Source organism: Lagopus muta, chromosome Z, assembly GCF_023343835.1.
Source record: "Lagopus muta isolate bLagMut1 chromosome Z, bLagMut1 primary, whole genome shotgun sequence".
In the NCBI taxonomy this organism is placed as follows: Eukaryota; Metazoa; Chordata; class Aves; order Galliformes; family Phasianidae; genus Lagopus; species Lagopus muta.
The window spans coordinates 63,096,199-63,115,062 of NC_064472.1; the positions used below are offsets into that span (position 1 = coordinate 63,096,199).

Genomic DNA, 18,864 nt, shown 5'->3' on the forward strand with positions numbered 1-18,864 from the left:
AATGATGCGCATTACGTGCAAATAATTGAGAAACTGCACAAAAGGTAATTACATCTTTTTCTGTCAGTTTCCATAGCCATAGGATTGTTTCTTGGATGAAATAAAAAACAAAATTGAAACAGTTATAGGAGGATTTTGTATGTATGTAGCATTTGTTTAGTTACTTCTGGCAGTGGAAATGGTTACATGCTTAGTCAAATCAACTATGACTTCTTCATAAGGCTAATTTTGAATTGAAAATGAAATTGAGTTCTTTCTGCAGAGAAAAGTTGGGGGAGATCTGCTTTCATTTCCGTGCTGCAGTAGGCAGCAGTGTCTCGCAATCAAAGGTGTTAATTGTACTTACCATCTTCCTTTGACCACAACTGCTGTACTGGTGGTAGAGCTATGCAGAGCTGGTGGTTAGAAATATTTTGCTCATTTCCACCAATGTGTGTTCTTTTGACTGTGACAAAATAGCTCTTCATAGCATTTGTGAATTTGATGCATTTATGGAGAGATAGCTTATTCTTTCTCAAGCTTTGTTTTCTGTGGCTAAGTCTAAGCTACTTCAGTCACCTCCCACAACCCCATTTGCTTCATTGTTTTTCTCTGACACTCTTCTAATTGGAGTGTCTTTCCTCTAAATAGGTAAGCAGAATTGTTTACTGTCTGTTGCTGCTAAAAATGCTTTCTGTGATACATCCCTCCTAAAATATTTCCTTTATTCTTGTCTTCACCAAAGTGAGAACATGTTAAAAAAAATCTTGCCAGTAGTCTTTCATTCATTGTATTCCAGTTTATTTGGTTTCTGTTATTCCAACCCCGAGGATCATCTGCTTCTAAATGATAATGTCATCATCAGTGTTTGTAATACATTAAAAGTGGGTATCATCTCAGCCAGTTTGAGTGTAGCTTAGTGCTTTTTGAGCAAAGGCACTGATGAACAAGAATTCACTAGAGCGCTTCTTAAAAGGGAGTTCTGAATAACTAAAATTCAGTAAAAATAATGTTGTTTCTTTTTTTTACCCCACCAACATTAACTTCCACTAGTTGTCCACCACTTTGCTTTTATTTTTTTTTCCCCTTAGGTGTATGCTTTTTTCTCTTAGGTGTATGTACCCCAAATTAATTCCATTGCCTGTACCCTGCCCTGGCTAAGAGGTCAGCGAGGTTGGACATACTCTTCTTCAGCTTGTACTAGGCTGCCTCACCCTAGCAGATGTGATTCAAATTGGCAGTGCAGATGAGGAATGTGTCCTTCATTCTTTTCTTTTTACAGTAGGTGCGTGCATGAAACTAACATCATCCTATATTGACAGTAAACTTTTACAAAATGAGACACTGGGAAGGAAGGAGATAGTGAACTGGTAAATTTTAAAATACTGCTGTCATACTTAGTATGGAAAAAAAGCTTTTTGAGTAATTTCAGTTCAAAACTAATTGAATAATTATTTTGTTTTAATTTAAGGCTCAGGAGACATGGACAGTATTTCCAAAGTGAGTACCTAGTAACATTTTTTAATATTTCATCGTAAACATATTTTCTTTGTTATGAATCTTTTTATTATGTATCTACATTTTCTGCTCATTAACTATTTGGAGACTATGCAGACAGTAAATATTAGCTGAAAATTTTAAAGCAATGTCTTTGATCAGTAGAGAATATAAATAGAGTCACTTTATATTGTGTAATACTGTGTACTAATGCATGTGATTGATGTATATTCATTTCATATTTCGATTGATCATGGTACAACCTTCCATGCTAAGACAAATTAACACATACGTAAGGAAGGAATTCTCCACAGTGAGGATGGTGAGACCCTGGCACAGCTGCCCGGAGAGCTGTGGGTGCCCCATCCCTGGAGACGATCAGGGCCAGATTGGATGAGGCCCTGGGCAGTCTGAGCTGGGGGGGAGGGGAAGGCAACCTGCCGAGGGCACGGGGAGTGGAACTGAGTGAACTCTGAGGTACCTTCAAACCCAAGCCATTCAAAAATTCTGTGATAGCACAGTTCTAATAATCAAATATCATTAGGTGCAAGTTGGAGAAAATGCCTTAAGGATGTTACTTTTGTGCAGTGCATGATTGTCTTTGTCACCTCCGTAAAGCATAGTTAGTATCTTAATCAGTCTCTAAAAGCTAGATTTAAAAGTACTTGCAGAAGAGTCACTGTTTTGATTCCACAATCATTAAATAGTTTACTCAGAACAAATGTGAGCTTAACCTGCAGGGGTTTTGCATCTACAAAAATCATATCATGCTTTAATGTGTCACTTCTTCCATAAAAATAGAACTCTAGTATGCATGTGATCATTATTAATTTAGGAACTTATTCAAATAAGGAGTTAATGAGCTTATTTGGCATTGATAAAGCAGTATAAATCTGTGAACTACTGTTTTGTACTCAGTGTCTTCAGCTGTAACTGACTAAAATTAATAAGTATATCAGTAAACCACTGCACTTTTGTGCTTTTGATCTACAAATATAGAAAAGGAGGAACAGTTTGTTTCAGTTAAAATTCTGTAGCTTGTTCTTCTGTTGCAAAATTCTTAACAATCTTCCCAAAAAGGAGCATGAATCTGTGATAAGTATATGAACTGCTCTTGTACTTTGGCTGGCTCAGGACTAAGTACCACAGAACTGTTGTGACATCCTTTGCAGTGCAAACTTTTTTACTTTGGACATGTCTGTGGATGCTGTGGTCCTACTGAGGACATCACTGTTGATGCACCCTCAGGCTGGCCCTGGGCTATGGTGAGATGCAAACACATAGACACCTAAATTTCTGTTGAAATAGAAGGAATTTGTAGGCTGAGAATACACTCCCAACTGTCCAAAAGGCATGTATAGTTAGTGAAATGTATTTGTATTTCTAAAGTGGAGAAGGAGGAGCCTGAACTGTTCCCCAGGTGGTGCTCAGGTAGGGCTGTGGGAGAAGTGCAGCTTGTAAAATGTGCATAGGCATGTATCATAGTGTGCTGTGCTGTTTATAATGGATTTGCAGTTGCAGCCAATGTAGAAGACATTATCTTGCATCAGAAGAAATTCACTGCAGGCAAACAGCATAATTTCAGAATTGCACAGGTGGTTATGGCCTTACAACAGCCCTCTGTGGCTGTTCCTGTAGAGAAGTACTTCAGCACTGTGTCTTGGAGCTGGCTGCTGCTCCTGTGATGCAGTAGCATGTATAGATAGCAGTGCTATGTTTTTCTAAGCCTTTAAGGTCTGCATTGTGTTCAGGCCCTGCAAAGTGTAAAATAAGGGTCTGAAATGACCATATTGTCCTAGATGAGCTATGCTGAGAGCTGCAGAGGTGGATTCAATGATAACAACCGTACATCACTTTAAAATCAATGTTCCTGTAATGTTTAGTTTTGCGAACTGCAGCACTTTTGAGAAAAAATGGAGAACAATAAAGCCATATCTATTAGCTTGCCATAGGATTATTTTGAAAAGACTATACTAAACCCACTGGTAATAAGTATCAGTATATTTACTAATATGATAATCAGATATTCTGAAAACCCGGATCCGGACATTTACCTGGAAGTCCTGTAATTTGTTGACCTTAATAAATATCATGCAAATCAGATTGGAGGCACATCTTCAAGTAACTAAAAGAAAAAGGTCTTTACTCTGGAAGTAACAGAGTTGTCTTGTTACACCATTCTATATAATCACTTGTAATACCTTTTTCTTAATAGCACAGCCCAACATGCAGCCTTCACTGGTACCAGAAGAAGTGGCATGCGGGCACCTACCTGTGTGACCTGCTGTAGGGAACCTGCTTTGGCAGGGGGGTTGGACTCGATGATCTCTGGAGGTCCCTTCCAACCCTACAATTCTGTGATTCTGTCAAGTGTGTGGGCAGAGCCTTGTGTACTGCAGTGACAACTTCATGCAGATAGTACTACATAATACTTTAGAAATTTGATTGGAGGTTCTGCTTGCAGGAAACTGTGTATTTATAGAGTTGATGCACGCAGAATTGCTACCTGTCTGCCTTCCAATTTTGTACACATACCAGGATTGTTCTGGTTACAGCAACAGTCTCCCTTTACACATCACCAGCTAGTCCTGCAGTTGGCTCTTTCACGCACAGATTTCCAGATTACTAACTAATATGACAGGAATTGTTCAGTGGAGCTAACAGAGTTTGGTTGGGCATTGCTGGATGCTCAGATACAGCTGTAGAACTCCAGTGGATTAAAATGCATATGAGAGTAGCTGATTGTCTTTTCCCATGAGATAAAGGAAATTAATCCAGCCTTGGTAGAGTCAGTACAGCTCACAGAATTCAGAGCTACATTTTCCATAGACAGAGACAATTTTACTTTAATTGGCTGAATGGCAAAGCATGAAGCTTTTATGAAGTAGATTGAGATGGAGGAAGTAAATGAACTGAAATTATGCATATTAAATAAACATTAATAACCAGTGTTTCTTTCAGTGCCCGTGGAATTTGTGCAGTCATCAAAGAAATACTAGCTTTGGAAAAATTCAGCTAGAGCTACAATGAGAAACCCCATACTGGCCATAAAAGCCACCCAGGGGAGTTGCTATAAAAGCATTTATGTCAGGAATTTGAACCTTTGGGGCTGGCATACTGTAGCAATTGCAGAATTTCAAAGCTTTGTATTATACAGAGCAAGATAAAATAGGGGTAAATCCCCAAGGAATGATCAGAAGTACAGGAGCAACATATAAAATAAATGTGACAAGGCCTTAGTGAGTTTTAAATTTTATATTCATAGATTTTAAGGCCAGAAGGGACTGCTATGATTGTGTAGTATGACCTCCTGCATAACATAGGCAACAGGACTACCCTGAATTAGTTCCTGCTTCGGGTCTGGTGGGCGTGGCTGAACTGAGGCAATAGTTTTCAACCTTTTAAAACTGTGGATCCCTAAAAATTTGCTCCAATAACTTCACTAAAGAACAAATGTAATTGCCTGGTGTTAATTAGTTAATTTGCTGGTGTTTTTGTTGGTGCGGCTGTCCTGTGATTCCTGGGGATCTGAGAATCACCATTAGAAGCAGAGTGAATGAGATGGTAAAGAAAACAGAAGGCCAAGGTCTTGACCAAATTGAAATAATGTTTCAGGTTGCTTATAAAAAGTTATGCTTGCATGTGGATTATGTAATAATTTACTAATTAATCTATAGTTGCAAATAGATACACCAAACTGAACCTGTAACCATTCAGATTGAAAATGGTGATCAAGATTATGGTAAAAACTTAATGGCAGCTTTTCATTAGCTGAGCAAAAGGCATTTCAAAGCAGATGGCATGTACAACAATCAGTGCCACTAGTCTGCTCGTATGGTAACAAAAGGTAACAGATTTAAGCTTTGGAGAAGCTAGGTACAAATTACATTTTGTTCTTCCTGGTGGTGGAATTCCTGTGGGATTCTGTAACATTTTGTAATATTTAAATCATGGACATAGGACAAAATGGAGCTTTTAGAGTACCAATAGGAGCGTTCAAAACTTGGGTTTGAAGGGGAAGAAGTCATAGCTATTCAATGAATTCTCCAGAACATGTTATTTCCTGCCATTGAGCACCACTGAATGGAGCCAGGCTCTTGTCAGTGGTGCCTGTGACAGAAGAAAAGGCACTGGGCACAAGCTGAAGTGCAGGAGGTTCCTTCTGACTATCAGACAGCATTCTGTGCTGTGCAGGTGACGGAGCACTGGCACAGGGACACAGAATCTGTGGGATCTCCTCCTTGAAGATCGCCAAAAGCCACCTGGGTGTGAGCCTGGGCACCCTCCTCTGAGAGTTCCTGCTGAAGCAGGGGCTGGGACAGAGAGACTATGCCAGCCTCAACCCTTCTGGAATTCTTTGTAAAGCCACTGTGGGGTGGATAGTCTTTGCAGTAGTGGGGAATACCAAGGAATTAAGGGGTCTTTCTCTTAATTTAATCTTTCCTATTTTTTTCAGTCATAGTTTATCCTACTGCAAACTGAGTCATCCTAAATGAATACTTTCTGCAGGTATTCTCAAAGTACAGTGCATCTTTTTTAAAGAAGTCTTATAAAATTATGCTAGCAGGCATACTTTCTGTTATTCTAATTGGGAAATAACATACAAAAAAAAAAAAGGATGACTCAGGGTTCTTTGAGTTGTTGCTATTTGGTCACTTAGGACAAAATAAAGTTGTATTTTATCAGCTTGCTCATTGACTACACTGGATTTTTGTTAAGTTCATAATGGCATATCAAACTTGGATTTGTACTGTTAAAATTCAACAGCAATAACATTCAATTTTTTGGATCAAAAGACACAAGGGGAGAACTATGACAGACATTATAAACTTTTCTAGTGAAGATCCTGGTTTCATATTTCCATGACTATTCCTTTTCCATCACAAAACCTGTGTTAACAGGAGTCTTAGCAGTGATAGAAATAGAAGCATTCGTACTCCAGGCATGACAGGTTGCCACAAATGAGCTTTGTGAAAACAGCTAATGAATTGTAGTGTCTGACATAATCATGTATTAGCTGTTGACTGAATAATTTCTGTAACAGTTAACTAGTTTCATCCTTTCTGTAAGTAAATGAATCTTGAAATCACTTTCTGAACCTTGTAGATCTGATTGTGTAGTATCTATTTTTTAAAAAATAGACATTTATCTTCAGATGCCTTTGTATTGTTACTGTTAATTAGCATCTCAGTTACAACTAGACACTGGAAAAGTAAATTAAGACACTCTTGCAACAGGCTCTGTGTAAGCAAATACAAAAGTACAACTGCTTCTGAAATTTTGTGCAAGTCTGATCTGGGGGCTGGATCGAGGGCACTTTGTCTGAATCCGTCTTAACTCAGCTGCCTATAAACTCCTTATTACCTGCTCACAGTGAAGTGGCTTAGCACCTCCATGACTGACTACATTCCTGAACTACTTGTGAAACTATTTCCATTAACAGTGTAAGCAGAGTCCCCAGATATGGGTCTTGATTAGTGAGATCTGTGTATACCATCCACATGTTGCCCACCAGGTATGCCTTCAGAAGTCGTGTATGTCAAGACACATGCTTGTAGACTTTGCTGGATTTGACCATATGAATGAACACAGTGCCAGAGCTTACTCTTAGACCTGTTGAAGTCATTTATAGTTTTTCCTGACTTCGGTAGGAGAAGATGGTGGCAGTAACTCTGAAAATTAGAACTATACGTAAATAGTTGTTCCTTCAGGGCCGGGAACCTGTCTGTATGGGCATGAAATTATTGACATAAGCCTGCAGAACTCAGCAGTCTTATCTCTCTTTGTAAATCCAGTGCATTGCATAGTATGCTGCGCTGCTCTGTGTTGTAGTATTGAGTGTGTGACACTTCATGAAGCCTGGAAATTAAGTGGTGTTCAGCACTTAATCTGTGTTTTAAAATCTTGTTTAACAGAACTCTCCCAGTAATATGAGCATGAGTAATCAGCCTGGCACTCCCAGAGATGACGGTGAGATGGGTGGAAACTTCCTAAACCCTTTTCAGAGTGAGAGCGTAAGTATTTTTTTATGGAGTTGTTTTACTTTGGGAACTTTTGTTCCTGGTATTTTGTTTTAAAGGAAAAAAAAATACATTCAGTGTTCAGTGATGCAGAGTGGGCATTTATCAGGTGCTATCTGAGCAGCTGAAGTACAAATCTTTACATCTGAGTATTTTAATTTGTGATTGCTCAACCTTTGACTCCTAAACAATGCGTTTTACAGTGCAGGAATATCTTCTAGGACAAATTCACACTGAAGTATATAAATAAGAGCACCAGATCTCGTGTTGTAAGGAGGTTAGTATGCTCTCAAAGACAGAAAAGGCAAAGGTGCCCTCTAGTGTTCATTCTTGGACAAATGGTGGTGGTTTTTTTTTGTAATGGAGACCACTTAAGGCAGCAAAACATGGTATACAGTACATTGCAAGGTATTTTCCTACTCCTGTGCCTGAAGCTGGGTTTCTAAATCCACATGTAGGCTCCTAAGTAGAAGTGGCCTGATTTTTCAGAAGTGCTGAGTGGCTTCAACACTTCTATTCTTATTGGAAATCACTGCTGCCAGAAGTGAGTGCAACTTCATTAACTATGCCAGTGGTGAATTTTGACTCAGTAAATGTGAATAAACAGTTCCTCTCAAATCACAGAGCAGAAAAATTGCATGGCAAGTTCAGTGGGAATCAGATTTTGGGGTGTTTTGTTGTTGTCATTATTTACTTATTTGAAAGTGAAAAGAAAGAGAGTTTCTACATGTTATTGCATGTATATTCAGAAAGAGGGCATATGGTCAAATTGGTTGGAGTATTGGAGGAAATCAGTTTGTACCACCTAAATAGATAGATGTTTTAAAATCTACCAAAAAAGCACTAGACACAAAACCTCAATTAGATGTTCCTCGGTCATGGTAATCTGTGACTTTCAATTTGGCTTACTTTGCCTGAACTGAAGGCAGAACTTCTTTGACATTCATTAGGGTTTTGATTGCGATTAGCGGAACTTATAATAAAGTAAAACTGACAGATAAGCATTATTTTGTCTTTAGATTCCTTTCCAAAGTGACTACAGGGATACATTGACATTTACTATAATACAGAAATTCATTTGAACAAAGGTCTACTTTACACATTTGAGTTGTTCTCTCTCATTGGCTAACGTGAGAATGCTCAGCCCAGGATGAGAGCAAGCCTCAAAGTGGAAAAAACATCAGGAATGTTTTATCTGAGTAGTCCATTCTGTGCATTCAACATGACAGAGACCCATAACAGGTATTCATAGACACTTGGAAGCAATCAACTCAAAGCTTCAGCCAACTCAAAGCTTCAGCTTTGGCAGTTATTTCACTGCCTGCCTTGTTTTTGCAAAGACAAATAAATATCTCCATTTCTTGTATCAGTTTTCATTACAGTAATATTTCTTGTGTTTGAACATTTTCCTCTACTATGATTTTAGGGTGATTCAGTTTCTATAGTCTGCAAGTCACAAATTATGTATACAAATGTGGAGTTGTTGTAGGCACTGTGCTGTGCCACTGATTATTTGTAAGAAAGTACTGCTGACTGGAGGGCAACTGTAACTTCTATAAGGGCTGCAGTTTAGCTTGTGTTAAAATAATAAGTTGAAGTGGTGACTGAACTTTCAGTTCACGTAAAGAAGAGTGGCCACTGATTCAGCTTGTCTCCTAAAGTCAGTAACACTGAATAATAGAGACTAAAAGCGCAGCTGAATTCCAGTCAGGCTTATCTGCATGCCCTTCTTCCCATCAAGTAATAAAAAGATCTTCCAAAATGTTTACGTGGTTCAGCTTACCACAAATGCAGCTGCTTTACTTGAGATCAGCTCTTTGACTACCTAAGTCCCCAGTAGCCAAAATCAATCAGGAAAAGGTCTGGAAAGCATCACTGAAGCAGTGGCTCATCACATCACTCAGGTAACACGGAAATAATCTTTGAGTGAGTTGACTTAATCAGTAAGAGCTGTATTTTTACATAATGAATGAAGGGTAATAGAAATTATAATTCTGCAAATTGAACTGCAAGCCTTTGCACAGGCTATAATACAAATGTAGGAGAAAATTCAAGGAGCATGTTGACATTTGAACTCATTGGTCCTGAAGTGGTTATAGTTACCTGGGTAAAAAACGGTTGTTAAAATGTGAATTCCTCTTTTTTCAGTACTCCCCTAGCATGACAATGAGTGTGTGATCCGTTAACAAGTCTCGTCCTGAAGACCACAGTGAGTTGGCCCTCTTCAGAGAGCTACTACAGAAGAAAATTATTCATCCCAGTGTACAGTCTTAACAAAAGGATCTCAGACATAATCAGACCCACCATTTTTTTTCCTACCATCTCCCCTGTTTTTTCAAGAAAGTGGGTCCCAAACATGATTGAGACAACTGAGCGGCATAACAGAACTGCCCATGATGGAACTGAAATTATCTGTGTATGTACATGCGTGGGTAAACGTATATGTATGTGTGTGTGCACAGAAATACACACATACATATATAGCCCTGCAGGACACTGTAAAATATTATCACATGACATCTTAAGTAGAAATGAAAAGTAGGGACTTATATTCCATCTTTTTTTTCACGTTTACATTCTAATTGTTAAAATTTGCTTGCCCTCTCCCCTCCTGAACTGTTTTACGTTGCATATATCATTGCTTTATAAGTTATTTTTTAAGGTGAACTCATTTGATAAATTCTGATTTTGTAAATGTCTGCCATTATGGATAGGAATAAAATTGCTTATAAGAGCTTTCATTAACTTGTGTTTGATACCAGTTACATACCCTGTGAATCACAAACTGTGTTGTCTCAAGAAATAGAAGAAAGCTCATCTTAATTTTTCGGAGAAATTTAATAATTTTCACCTAGTTTGGTGATTTTTTTTAATACTTTGCCTTTAAAAAAAAAAAAAGAAAAAAAAAAAAAGAAGCATGGAAGGTTATTTTTCTTCTTTAATTGAAGCCTAATATCTGCAATATCTATTTTGAAATGGAAGCCTGAATTTGATACAAGCTTCTCAGTATATATAGAGTACTATGAGGTTACTATATGTGAGCTCCAATTGCTATAGAATCTAGCAATAAAGTGTCAGGGCTTATTCTGCCTTTGGTAATGGATTTTCTGTTTAGCACGATCCTCCATAGGGGTGGTAACTAGTGGAAATACAGTAGAGTCCTTATTAACAAAACCTGTTCTAACAATTTATGTTTACGTTTCCCCTTTTCAGTGATTCTCAACTGAATCGTAATAATCCATGGTCTTGATGACACAATCTCCCAAGCCCATTGAGAAATCAAGTCACTCTGGTACATGAATTCACCCCCCCCAAACCTTTCAGTAAGCAGCCATTTCTGTGAAACAAAATGAGGGAGTAAATATTTTTTATGACTACTATGTCTTGTGAGGGTCTTACCTGTTGCCATGAACAAAAGAGGAACAAAGGTCTGGGGCGTTTTATAAGGTCAGCATATTAGATGTGAAAGCTGGGAACAGAGTGGAGAAAAGGTGTGTGGTCTTTAAGGAAGAGCTTCTGGAAATAATCCCATGTCTCTTTGGGCAAAGCTCTAAAACCAAGACTGTAGTTAGTTCCTAGTGACCTCCAGATCTCCCAAGAAAATGAAAGCTTTCAATTGAGTAGTGGTCAAAGCATTGATGATCAGCAATGTGAACACAAAGTGGCTGCACTAAAATTTTTGCCACAGCCAAAAGCCAAAGTCCACTTTGGACTTTGCAGATGGAAGAGCCACTTAATAGGAGGAGCACTTCTGGACAGACAGTGTCCATGCAGTCTTGTAAGGGGATATTTTTTCATAAATTTGTGCTGAAGAATTGTATGTAGTATGCTCATTGTGATGGTAGATGCACATAAGGAGTAACAGAATCTCATAACTCATTTTTATTTTTATATATGTTATATATATGTGAAAAAAAAAACATATACATATTTTATTCTCTTGTTAGGGCAGTTAAGGATGAAGCTCTTGGAGGCTTAAAATTATGTTAAAAGTTTTGGTAGTGTTATTTTTTAGTAATTTAGTTTGATTAGCTGTAATGTTGAACTAGATTGTCATTATACAGTTTCTTGGACTTTATTCCCAGTGATTATGAAGGTTGCATTAATTTGCTTCTCTTTGGAAAACATTTTGTTGCTGTGTAAAGAAATGCCAGGAGCCCCTATAATTTGCATTAAAAAAAAACAAACAACAAACAAACAGAAAGCAAGATCTAATTTCCTGAGATCTGTCATGGTTGTTACTAGCAAGTTTCCCTGGTTATGTCCACGGTGCAGCCCATCTTCTCCCAGAAATAGTGCGAAATGCAGGCATCCTTGCAGCTCGTATTTGTCATCTGTATTATCCTTATTGGTAGCCTTCCAAGAACAATTCTAGGACTCTTTTCTGCCCACTATCAGGCACGTGATGTCATTGCTGCTGGACTAAGGTAGATGAATATATCTGGACATCACGTGCCAAAGCCCTTTCATGCAGCAGGTAAGTGTGCCCTTGAGTGAGCCTGTGACCTGATTCCATCTGGGGTCTGCTGAGTGCCTTGGAGAAAGCCCCTGCAAAGCGTCACTGAGATTGTAAGACAGTGCATGTTGGCCCTGGAGCTTTTTGCTCTAGCAAAATTAAACAGAGCTGTGGCTTTGTATTAATCAAAACTTTTTTTTTTTTTTAATTTTTCCTCCTGAATTGGGTATAATCTTCAACAGTTTAGCTTATTGGCACCTGTTAAGGATGAAAGTCTGACCATTAAATTAAATCTATGCATAAAGCAGTACACTTTAAAAAGAACTGCCAGCACATACTGAATATTATTATCAAAATATGTTGGCCTAATATATATACATGAGCATAACATCCTTTCAGACATATCTCTTCTTCTGTATTCTTTTGAATCTCCTTTCTATGCAGTTTTTCTGATTGCCAGCAAATCTTTGTTACCCCTTTACATTTCATTTGTCAGACATTTATATTAAATTAAACATTGTTGCATCAATCCTGCAGCATGAATGTCAGCACATACACTGCTGGTTTCAAAAGGAACAGAACTGGGCTGTGCTTCTTATAACGTGTAACTCTGTGCCCTGGTACTTCAAGTTACTAGGTATGTCAGCACTTTCCATAACTATACAGCTTCACAGATAGGTGGGATGGAAGATGTGCAAGCTTGCAAAATTGTAGATTTGGGATGTTTGACTGAATAATCGGTGAACCTCTTGTTATTAGAATTTTAATCAGATATAAAGTAGCCTAATCATCTTGCTTTTTGTAAGGAATGCTTGCCTTCTGTGCTTACATACATGAGTGAAGTTGTAAATAACTCATTGCTCATTGCTAAGATCAGGTGATTACAGCCATTCTGGAACTGAACCTGTAGAAAACAACAGAATGTGCTAAATGCTCAACTTGTAAATTACAAGTATCCCATTGTTTTTTAAATTTGCATGGAGATTTTTGCTTGGTAATTTGTTTTCTTTCTTTTGCTTATGATCCTTGTAGGACATCACATAAAGGAGTATTAATATGGAAAGAAAGATTGTTTCCAAGTACTGACTGAATACACCCATTTATGTTTCTTATGCACTGGAAATGTGCATTCAGTGTGTAATGTAACTGATGTTTTTATCTGTCCTTATGCAACAGCATTGTTGATTATGTCAGAACTTGTCCAGCTCTGGAAAAAGTACTATTCTCTGTGATGCCAGGTAGTTTTTTCACACTATGTTTTTAGATAGATTTCTTGCTTTCATATAGAAAAGAATAGATAATGATTTAGCAGATGGATCTTTCAGGCATGGTTAAAGTAAGGCTTTTTGGGGGTTTGGACTCGATGATCTCTAAAGGTCCTTTCCAACCCCTACAATTCTGTGACTGTGATTTTTAAGAACAAGTGATGAAATCTTAAAAGTTAGAAATATGGGAATAATTTATTGGAAGTGCAGAAGTAGAGTCTCATATCATCAGAATTCTAGCAAAAATTCTGGCCTTGCAGAATTCAACTGGAGTTGGGATTCATTTGTGGATTTCACAGTGAAATCAGTGCTTTACCTTCTACACAAACCCTTGAGTAGGAGCATCCATACACAGATTTTATCTCCATATCTGAGTCTTGCATAGACAAGAATGGAGTTTAAGGCAAGGAAGAAGCTGCATGAATCACTAGTAAAACATGTAGCCTGATACAAACAAGTACCTTGTATCTGCATGCATGGGTTGCATTATTTTCTTAATTGCCTGAGCACAAGGAAGAACTGAAATTGCACTTGATGTTCTGGGAGTTGGTACATGCAAAAGACAGCAGCAACAGCAAGAGAGGTCTCTCACACTCTGTAGGTTGTCCAAATGTGTCCTAGTTTGCCTTGGGATGATTGGCATCCGAATGACAGGCGAGTTCCCCCAGGAGTCTCCAGAAGCCAGCCCACCCATGTGTCACCTCCTCAAGGAGAGTACTGACTGCCAGAATGACCAGCTCACTCCCCACTTGATTCTGCAGAGCACAGTGCCCCATGTCTCATTGCATGTACTCCGGAGGCATTCAGACCTTGCTCTCCTTGTAAAACACGAGGAGAGAGATATAGGCTCATCGTTTATCTTAAATAATAGAAAATAGGAAGAAGGGAGTAGAGCCTTGCCTCTGGAGAAGAGTTCAGAATCATTGCATTGGGGCAGCTTCATGAACTGGCCAAAAAAATAATTTGAATTTTGCCCTATTCTGTGGTTAGCAAATGAAAAACTGCATTTCAAGAGGATTCAGAATTAGATGGGCAGTGTAATGAGACACCAGCTGTTACAGTATTCAGTGTTGAACATTTTACTTTACTAGTTAAAATGAATTTTCAGTTGACAAATGTTTCAGTGATTTCTACTTCTCAGATCAGTTAATTATTTTTAGGTGTTTTCTCTTCTTCTTAGGCATCTCTGATCCAGTGTTGTTGGTGACAAATATGGACTGAATGTCCAGAATTTGACCAGATATTTTTGCATTTGCAGAACATAAAAGAGGGTTGAAAGATATTGAAAACAAAACAGTCAAAGAAAACCTGGTAATTTTTTTCTAATTTATTTCACAGTAAGTGAGAATAGAACCACAGCTTCTGTCCCAAATGTTCTTGGGCTTGGTTAGGCCTTCAGGAAGGGAATCCTGGCAAAGCACATCTGTTAAATTAATCCCTCCCCCCCTCCCTCCCACCCCCCAAAACTGTTTCAGCAGTGACAGCTCATTTTTCTTTAAACTGATCACACTAAGGATCTAATTCAGGATGTAGTGAAAACAACATCTATAAAAATTGAGTACACTCAAATGTAAATGACTTAGGTTTAAATTTCAGTGTGTGCAGCTCCCTCTGCTTTCCAGACGTTATTGGCTCCATCCTATAAGCTGCTGTTTGTGCCAGTTGTCCTGCTGAAACTTTGATGAAACCACTCAGATAGCGTCATTTTTCTTGTAGGATTTCACCCTGACCTTGGTGAAATGTAGAATTTGTCTGAGGTGTGACATTATTTCACAGATCTATATTTGGAGAAAAATACAAAGAGTCTACTGAAATTACCAAAATTTTGTTTCAACGTGAAAAACAGAGGAAAAAATCCTTAGCTAAATTACTCATTTGAGTGCATGCATGCAAGTTGTTTGCCAGCACTGTCATCTTGGAAACAAATTATAGTAACAAATTTAGGGAAGATAAATGGACTGTCTACTCAACAATTGAAATTCTGATCCTGCACATGCTCATTTGTTTGAAATAAAGCCTACACAGGCTTAATTTTAAGCAGATTTAACAATACAAATAATATCCTTCAGAAGAGTGAGACTGCTAAAATGCTAAACCCAGGCTGAGCGTGGACAGTCTAGAAGTCTTCCCCAAGCCAACATTTTATCTCGTTTTACTGATTTTACTGGTGCATGAACACATTCATGTGCCCATAGTACTGATATGTGGAACAGATATGGCTTTCTTCTGTTTCTTAGTTTATTTCTTAGAGCATTGTTCACTACTATATTAAACGTTTTTGTGAACTTGTCCTTTCATTTTGCTTTCAATCATGCAGCCATAGTTTCCCTCAACATAGCTAACAGCTTTGCAGTTTTAGTCTGAACTTCTCTTTGGTCACTGTTCTTCATCTAAGCCTAAAATATGTAAGAAAGCCTCTCATGTAATGGGAAAACTTGCCATAAAAATGTGTAAGGGTTTTCTCGGGTACATGTTTTCACGTTTAATAAAGAGACAATTTTCAGTTATGATTTGAAATGGTCACTTTCTAGCCACTATTTAATATCTACGTTCAAAAGAATCCAAGAAAGCAAATGACATTTTTTTTCCTTCTCTATTTGAATTCAGCATTGTAAAGACTTACTGAAATACATGTTTTTGGGAAGCCAGACCAAACCAAAACTTATTACCTAGCTGCTATAAATAACACAGGCCTTCATGCTGAAATCTCCTTCCATATCCCTAAGAACAAGTTGCCTCACATCTGATGCACATGGCTCAGCAGGCCTTTGTGGGGCCTGGCTGTTGAGGACTGGGTGGCAAATGACCTTCATACCCAGCCTCATCACTCCAAGGGAGCTGCTGCACTGCGTCTGGCAGTTGGGCCTGTGGGATCCTTGGGATTTTGCAGGACTGGAGCAAGAGGTCTGGTTTTTCTAAGAGAAAGTTATGGGACGTTGGCACTGGTTTTTGGAATCAGTGCAGAACGTTTGTGGGTTTTTGTTTGTTTGGGGGGGTTTTTGTTTGTTTGTTTGTTTTAAATTATTTTTTTTATTATTTTTTTTTGATAGGCACATTTCCCCGTTCCTTGTGTGTGCTAAGAACTAGATCATACAGTTTGGAAGTCTGGTTTGCTTCAGAAATATGTACAGCTCTTCAGGGTTGGAGGGAGTTACAACAACACCCATGGCAAAACCTATGTTTGTCCCCAGTTTGGTGTGAACAGTTGTTAGTACAGAACTTTGCTCCTTACCACAAGGAGCCAATTCTCCTCTGGATGAACTGGAGATTTGTAGGTTTTATTTCTGTTGTTTTTCTTCCCTCTCATTTGTATTTTTCCATTAAATGTACTCAGCCAGATGTTTACATAAAAACAAGAACAATTTGCCCAATAAATATTCAGAAAGTTACTCACATCTGTAACGAGAGTCCCAGCATAGAACTTTTATTTCATGACAAACGTTGTGGCTGTGCAAGATCCCAAGAGCTGTTGTTAAGTGTTCAGCATTAGGAAAGTTAGCTTATTATGCATTAGACAAGATGACTTCCAGCAATGACATAAAATAGCCTGAGACAGAAGTTGATATTTGCTGTGCAGAATAGAGGAAAATTAAAATCCAAACAGAGCCTACGTGATTGAAGTAGGAAATGATTACTAAAGCTGTGATTTCTAGGAGAATTCAAAAAGTACATTAGCTGGTAATAAGCTTTCATTTACATTGACATTAAAAGTTAAGGAGAAGTGTACAAGTTCCTAAATGAAATAAGGGAGGAGAGGCATGAGGACGGTGTGAGCTGGAACTTTCTGCTGAGAATCAAGTAACTTTTTCTTGGGGGAGGAGACAGAAGGAAGGCATCCAAGGAACCCTTTTTGCCCTGCAGTGGCTGTCTGAGAAGTGTTGTATCAGCATGCCTTGTATGCTTACTGACAAATTGTGAAGCCTTTTTTTTTCCTATGGCAAGTATCCCCTTCCAAGAATGCTGTGGTGCATCTATTTTGTGCATGTTTGCCTAAAACAAACAAAAAAAACATCAAAGCAGCTTTTTATGCCAGATTTTTACTGCCGTACATGCAGCTGGAAAACACTTATTTCTGGCAGGGAGAGGAGGAAGATTTAATTGCGTATCTGTGGTATTACTAAAAGCATTGGTAAACTGTTGTCAGTTTGGTTCACATTGCACACATACTCTGTGTAGCCAACGGCTGGCATTAATACCTCAACAACTCTTGGTCTGTAAACTCCTACAGGTTCTGTGCAAGAAACCTTGTCTCTATTGCTTAATACTATATTATACTATTCCTGCCCTGAAGCAAGAGGTGGCTTTGACTGTGCAGCCGTGTTTACTGTGTACTACAATAGTACCTGTTCTGTCATCAAAACTTGCTGTTCACATCTAAGTAAACCTTGTTAAGCACGCTTAGTGATTTCAGGACTTATTTCAGACAGCAGGATACATAAGCTGCTAGCAGGAATATTAAATCAAACACAACCTAAGCAAACCTGGCTCAGTTTGCATCCTGTATGAGGGCCTGGGGCCAAGCACGATTGGACAGCCAGCATCTTGCAATGCCATGCTGGCTGTGTGTGCAAGTTGCTGCTGGGAATCAGACCCCATTGGAAACACACACCAGGTTCTCCCCTGGTGTATCAAAGCTTCTGCATTGGTGCCAGGACAGAAACCCATAACTGTTGGTTGCAGTCAGGGAACATTATCTGTGCTGTGTGCCCTTGTCACCAGCTATCACTGGCAATGCAACCTGAGAAATTTGAAGGGGATTCATAGTCATGTATTTTTCAGTTTAAGTGACTAGGCTGACCTTTTGAATAAGCGCAGTATTTGTTAGTGACTTTGCACCTTCACCCATTCATGTAAAACTCTTGAGTATTGAAAAAAATGTTCCTCACACCTCCAAGACCATCTGTAGATCAAGTCTTTATATTTCTAAGGCCAGAAAGGTCAAAAAATAGAGAACAGGGCATAATCACAGTTCAAGAAAGGTGCTTGCTGGCTGCGTATAAACAACTAGGTAGGTGTGTTTTCAACAGAGATTGACTTTCAATATCACAAGTGAAACAAACACTCAGACTCTAGTCTCTAGAAATAAGGAGAAATTTTCCAACTCATCTGGAATTAAATTTGTCAATCTAAATATTAATATAGAAAATCCATACAAAGCAGGATGGCCTGCTTCTGACCTTAAGCATTAATACTGATTTTGTGTCAGGTCTCACAGATTTTGTATATTTCAGTGCAGCTGTATTTCTCAGTAAGTGCTTGACTTTCATTATTGACAGGCAAATAAGCAAAGAGCTAATCCATGGCGTACCGAAAGAGTTCAAAAGTATGGCAATACAAAATTCCCTCCGCATCATAAATATACAGATGCGTGCATGTTGCATTTGGGCAAGTAAAAACTCCAGTTGCAAACTCCTCCAGAATTCGTGTGTGATTTTTGAAGGCAGTCTCTTGGACCGTTTCAAAAGGGCAGCAGGCTGCACAAATGGGAGGTCCAACAAGCTGCTTGACAGTGTACCTTTCTGAGTTGTTTAAGGTTTTGCTTTGGGGATCATGACTAGTCCAGTGGCAGCCCTTAGAAGCAGTTATACCACACATCCATCTTAATTTGAAGCTTATTGAATGTGTCAGAAAACAGACATGCACCTGA

General features: G+C 38.5%; 1 protein-coding gene across 6 annotated transcripts in view; it reads left to right on the forward strand.

Moving 5' to 3' along the window:
• SSBP2 (single stranded DNA binding protein 2) overlaps positions 1 to 10,411 on the forward strand; it is a 157,781-nt gene extending 147,370 nt beyond the window's left edge. For all 6 annotated transcript variants that reach the window (XM_048930472.1, XM_048930474.1, XM_048930470.1 and 3 more), the window contains 3 exons: positions 1,451 to 1,479; positions 7,392 to 7,490; positions 9,645 to 10,411. In XM_048930472.1, the coding sequence (XP_048786429.1) occupies positions 1,451 to 1,479; positions 7,392 to 7,490; positions 9,645 to 9,674 (158 nt within the window). In that variant the 3' untranslated portion in view covers positions 9,675 to 10,411. The remainder of the gene's footprint in view (positions 1 to 1,450; positions 1,480 to 7,391; positions 7,491 to 9,644) is intronic.
• The last annotated feature ends 8,453 nt before the right edge of the window (positions 10,412 to 18,864 follow it).